Source organism: Sesamum indicum, linkage group LG2 (genome assembly GCF_026168435.1).
Source record: "Sesamum indicum cultivar Baizhima isolate 11 linkage group LG2, ASM2616843v1, whole genome shotgun sequence".
Classification (NCBI taxonomy): domain Eukaryota; kingdom Viridiplantae; phylum Streptophyta; class Magnoliopsida; order Lamiales; family Pedaliaceae; genus Sesamum; species Sesamum indicum.
This window is the reverse complement of record NC_142658.1, coordinates 19,957,327-19,963,199: the sequence shown is the minus strand read 5'-3', so window position 1 is coordinate 19,963,199 and position 5,873 is coordinate 19,957,327. Positions and strand designations below refer to the sequence as shown.

The 5,873-nt window shown below is 36.4% G+C and overlaps 2 protein-coding genes across 2 annotated transcripts; both read left to right on the top strand.

The window, feature by feature from the left end:
- GLIP6 (GDSL-motif lipase/hydrolase 6) lies at positions 1-2,604 on the top strand. Its single transcript, XM_011072364.3, has 4 exons — positions 1-355; positions 1,183-1,328; positions 1,648-2,113; positions 2,193-2,604. The coding sequence occupies exons 1-4, from the start codon at positions 121-123 to the stop codon at positions 2,429-2,431; spliced, it is 1,086 nt and encodes a 361-aa protein (XP_011070666.1). The 5' UTR covers positions 1-120; the 3' UTR covers positions 2,432-2,604.
- A 1,304-nt stretch (positions 2,605-3,908) lies between these two features.
- LOC105156271 (uncharacterized) lies at positions 3,909-4,818 on the top strand. Its single transcript, XM_011072363.3, has one exon. It carries the CDS (start codon positions 4,096-4,098, stop codon positions 4,621-4,623), a length of 528 nt encoding a protein of 175 aa, XP_011070665.1. The 5' UTR covers positions 3,909-4,095; the 3' UTR covers positions 4,624-4,818.
- The last annotated feature ends 1,055 nt before the right edge of the window (positions 4,819-5,873 follow it).

Sequence of the window (5,873 nt, the reverse complement as noted above, 5' to 3'; positions counted from 1 at the left end):
CAAGTTTTTGTCTTGGTCCTCACTTTAGCTCTTCACCTTTTCCTTGTTTTCCGAGATATATAATTGTTACAACTTCGATATCAAATTTTGTTAGAGCAGCTGGAAACCTGGTAAGCCCCGATGGCGTGCCGGAAATTGCTGATTGTTTGTGTCCATCTCAGCGTTTTGGCTTCTGTCATGGCCGGATCCAGTGCTCCAGCAATTTTCATCTTTGGGGATTCCATTTTTGACGCTGGTAACAATCACTACAACCTGAATTGCACCGCCCAGGCTGATTTTCCCCCTTATGGATCCGACTATTTCCACCGCCCCACTGGAAGATTCACGAATGGCAGAACTGTCCCCGACTTCATCTGTAAGTACTGTCTCCAAGAATCACACGCGCACACACACACATGCGGGTCTGTCTGTTTTTTGTGTTTATATGTGTATGTATACATAGATGCAGCAGTACCGGTTCTTGGAATTAAGTCATCCGTAAGTGTCTCCAAGAATCACACAAACACAGTGGGGTGTGTGTGTTTTGTGTGTATGTATAGATAGGTGCGACGCCTGTTCTTGGAATGATTCGTGTACGTAAGTCTCTCTCCAAGAATTAGACACACAGGAATGGGGGGCGGTAAGATTTTGGTGTGTATGTATGTATAGGTGCAACATGCGTTCCTGGAATTGAGTCATCTGTTACGCATAAAGTTGAGTCATCTGTAAGTCTCTCCAAGAATCACACACACACACACATGCGGGTCTGTGTGTTTTTAGGTAGAGATGCAACATGTATTCTTCATAAAATTGCATTAATTATCAACGCCATCAGCCATTTATATCTTTTTTCCTCGAAAAATATGCAAGTGACACTACAAAAAAAAATGACTATTGGCTACAATTTGAATTAAAAATTATTGTAAATAATAATTATTCACCAGAGTTAAATAAAATTGATGCAAAAATATAGATTACCATATAAAAAAAATTATTTGCCAAGGCTAAGACCATGGTAAAATTAAATATAAAAGTCATGACAAATATTTTAGCCACCCTTACAAATACCATGGTCTATAACTGTTGCATGGCTGTACTAAATGATTATTTGCTATGACTATTTTATTTTAACCATAACAAATTATCATGGTTAAATGTTGCATTTTCTGTAGTGTGAGTATGATATAAATTAATTAATGGCAGCTCAATTTATTGGAATCCCTCTGCAAAAGCCATTCCTGGAGGTACAGCTTGAGATTGTGAACGGAACTCGAAAGAATTATCCATCCAATGGCATCAACTTCGCGAGTGCTGGCAGCGGAGTTCTACTAGCAACAAATAATGAATCGGTAAGAAAATCGTACCTCTAATTGCTGATAATGTTTTAATTTTCAATAACAAACCTATGATCCTATGAAGAAACAATAAAATTGAAATCAAATTTCAGGACAAAAACACTGCGAGTAATAAGAATAGAACCTGTTTCAGGCTTGTCATAGGATTAATATTTCTTTAGTAAAGTTGAAATCTCCAACTCTAATTAACTAAAAGAAGTTGAGTCAGGGTTCCATTTTATAGGATAATTAAATAAAGTTCCCTGAAGAAAAAACTGCAACATTTTCTTCAACACTTAGTGCTACTAACTTTTTTTATGTCCGTATATGGTAGGGAGTGACACCAATCCAGGTTCAGCTGCAACAATTCCAGACCCTAGTCGAACAAAATCGAATAGACAGAAAAATTCTGAAAGAATCCCTTTTCTTCCTGGAATCAGGTTCAAATGACATCTTCAACTACTTCTTCCCGTTGGACACTCCAACAGTGACCCCAGATGCTTATGTACGATCAATGCTGACAGAAGTTAGGAATGTTGTCGACACAATTTACAAGCTCGGAGCCCGTAGGATTGCATTGTTTGCATTAGGCCCTGTGGGCTGTGTTCCGGCCAGAGTACTTTTGCCTGGTTCACCTGTTACTAGGTGCTATGGGAAAATGAACAAAATGGTCAAGAATTACAACCTGGGGCTGGAGGACCTTGTTAAATCTTTGCCTGTCAGGTATCCTGGTGCAGTTGGGGTTTATGGAGCTGTTTATAAAACTGTCCAGACTTTTCGAGCCAATCCTAAACGCTATGGTAATAACACGTTTCATTAATTTATAGGACTAAACCAGCTAGTCATAACGACAATAAAAGTTGATGATTTATTACACAGGATTTGCCGATGTAGAGAGTGGATGCTGTGGGTATGGAACTCTGGGAGGAGAGCTACAATGTGGGAAGGAAGGCTACACAATATGCAAGAATCCGAACGAGTACTTGTTCTGGGACTTTTTCCACCCATCAGAACGCACCTACAAGCTCATCTCTAAGGCCTTGTGGGCTGGAGGCCGAGCTCGTATCCAACCCTTCAATCTGAAGAAACTGGCCAACATGACTCTCCCCCATGCATGACCTCATATATCGAATCCATCTTTTCAGTTTGTGCAACAGCAAGTTTTATGAATTTTTGACAAAAACAATTAAGATCTCTAGTTTTTGAATCGGCCTAGTTTCAAATGTGGCACATAATTGAAATATAGTATGTATGAAAAATTGAGTGAATGTAATCAATTTCATTCCTTAAAGTGCAGAATTTATACATGTACAATGAACATAATTATAGCAATCCTACCCCATGATTCTAGCGTAAGAATATATACACCTTATAAATAATATATACCTAAGAGAGATATGTACCACACTAACCATAACAAGTATACCAAGAATCAAGATTGGATCATGTGATCGATCAAGGAACATTGTGAGCGAACAAGTTGAAATCGCTATACCGTTTGAAACAAAAATCTTGGGGAAATATCACTTTGGGAAAAACACAATTTTGATCCACTAACTACATAGGATGGTATTACTTTTAGTTTGTTCTGATTTGAATATTGCTCCAAAAACTGTAATTAAAATAATAACAAATTTACTCCAAATCTCGAAAAAAGAAAAGTTATATTGGCTCTGGACTATCACATATCTTGCAAATGACCTAATTAATTAATATTTCAGCCACTTTACTGATGTGGCACGAGAAACATACGAAAATATATATATGTATATATATAATTCTAGTCCTATAACTATAGTGGGTGACACAATTAATTAAAAATGTTACTAAGGGAAAAGTGCTAATTAGCAAAATCGGCTAAAAAAATTAAAACTTCTCAAACTAAAATGGTCACGTTTCAAACATGTGCTAATTTCTAATAAATTGAGCATTTTAAAACTACATCTAAACTAAACGCGCTATTTCTTTTTTAATTATAATTCTTGCTTGCAAATTCGAAATTCGAGGAGACAAAAGATAACGCCCTTATAGTTATAGGATCAAAATTGTAATTTTTCCCACTTCTTTTCGTTTTTTTTTATTTTACGGTGAAGCACTTTATATAATATTGCATAAGAAATCATTACATTAAAAATAAATAGTACACCGTAATTTAATAATTCAGGCAAAATAATTATTAAAAAAAATCACAACTGAAATAGACCTATTCATAATTAAGGCTGGAAGTCCAGTTAGCCACTTGGATCCAGGAATATTGACCGGCATCGAGTTTTGGCACATATACATTTAACTATATATTTTTTTCTAACATGAATTTCTATCGTAAAAAAAATAAAACTAAAAATTCAAGCGTGAAGGCTATATACAATTTTCTATTGTAAAATTAACACACTAAAGTCTTTTTGTCTTCGTAAAGTAGTCGTATTGTTAACACGTCCTACAGACAAACGCACCAACGCCGAAGCTACTGGTGACTAAGCAATTCGCAGCTTCCGCACGTTTCTCCTAATTCAGACCGCGTAACCTCGTCAACCCTATTCACATAGAAAAACAGTCCACGACCGTCTGCCTATGTCTTTTTCCTGCTTTACATAAACTAAAATCTCTTACCTTAGAGACAACATTTCTCACTCTCGTCCACCTATGTACGCGTGAATCAGATTTCCTCAATATAATACCCAAACAAGCCATTGATCAACAGCCCGCGCAAGAAACTCTGCCCATTACCAATTCTTGCTAAAGTCTCCGACACACACAAACACCCTCACCAGATTTGAACATCATGGGAAATTTCATCTCCTGCACTTTCGTAGCTCCCAAACTGAGGAGTCCCAAATCAGCAAGAGTCATTCTCCCAGGAGGCGAAATCCGGCAGTTCCGACAGCCCGTGAAGGCTGCGGAGCTCATGCTCGAGTCTCCCAACTTTTTCCTCGTCAACTCCAAGTCCTTAAACATCGGCAGACGATTCTCGCCGCTGTCAGCCGACGAGGACTTGGAATTCGGGAATCTCTATGTTATGATTCCGATGAGGAGAGTGAATTCGGTCGTCACGGCAGCTGAAGTGGCTGTTTTCCTGATGGCGGCTAACTCCGCCCCGAAGCGGATATCCGGCGGTAATTACTCCATGAAAGTGTCTCCGGAGGCAGTGACGTCGCCGGGTGATGATGACTCGAGTACTGAGAGTGAACGGCCGAGGTTGAATTTGGACGGCGTGGCGCCGGAATACAAGTATAGGCTAGCGGTCTGCAGGTCCAAGAGGCCGGGGCTGGATACAATCACGGAAGAGCCAGCGGTAGCTTTTTCAAGATGAAAATATATTTTTAGCTTAGGGTAGTTTAATTTTTCTTTTTCTTTTTTAAATTTAATTTTGTTTGTGGATGAACACAAAATATACATACGGCTAGAAATTAGAGTAGGACACTTTAGAAGACTGTAATATAAAGTAAGAAAATTCAAAGGCTATGGCCCATTAATTTTGAATACCTATTATTATGTTTTATGAGAATTAGTTTGTGATTTTTGTGTTTGGTATGTTTTGAATGAATCACACTCCTTTTGACCATGCCCACAACATTGATGATCGAATATTCTATCGGGGATCAAACGATTTTTGAATTATTATTATTTTAAATAAACATGAAAGATGAAATATTAATTTGAAATAAATTATTTCAACTTTCTGTCACTCTTGTTCAAATCATAATAATCAGTTATCAGTTTAGTATAATACACACTTACAAAATAATCCTAAATTTCAATCTAATAAGGATACATCTTTTAGGACAAATTTCAGGTATGATATAATTTAATGTATAATATGTAAAGCTAGACCCATTCTTAACGCAACTTGTACTGGACTCATCTTCAAATATTGTTTTACCATGAGCACAAGAAAACCAGCCCTATTTATTTGGTAAATTATGAACACCCTTTGTATATAAAATTATATAATTCTTAAATAGATACTTGGAATTATTAAATTTGCCATTATTGTAATTTCTTTATTTCAAAAAATCAGATGAGGTGTTGGAAAAAATTTTAAAATTATAAAAATTTTAATATTTTGTTTAAGCAAAAAACCATCGGATTTATTAATGAACACTAATATATAAGAAATTTTGCAAATTAATAGAAATATAATTAAGTTAGATGGAGATAGACAAAATTTAAAGACTATTCAACTATTTATAGATAGTATTATTGTATAGAAAAAGTAGGTAGTAAAAATAGAGAGATTATACCAAAAACACGGCTCAATTTTCATATTCATTTTTGCATCGATCGATAACACGATTACAAAAAGAAATTAAAATGAAACAGTACTAATTTATAAATATATATTAATTATAGAGTACATGGTAACTGCAGGAGCCCCCTTACTTCCCTTACATAATTTCTTGGATTTCAATTTCATTTCCCCTTTTGATTGGAATGAAGTCCTGAAAAGTAGCCTTTGGGATTACTCTCAAACCCAGGCCTAGATATGTAGGCTCCATCACCTCCGGGAGCTTTCATCACTCCAGAGTTGCCACCGCCACCACTGCCATGAGAAACACCGCC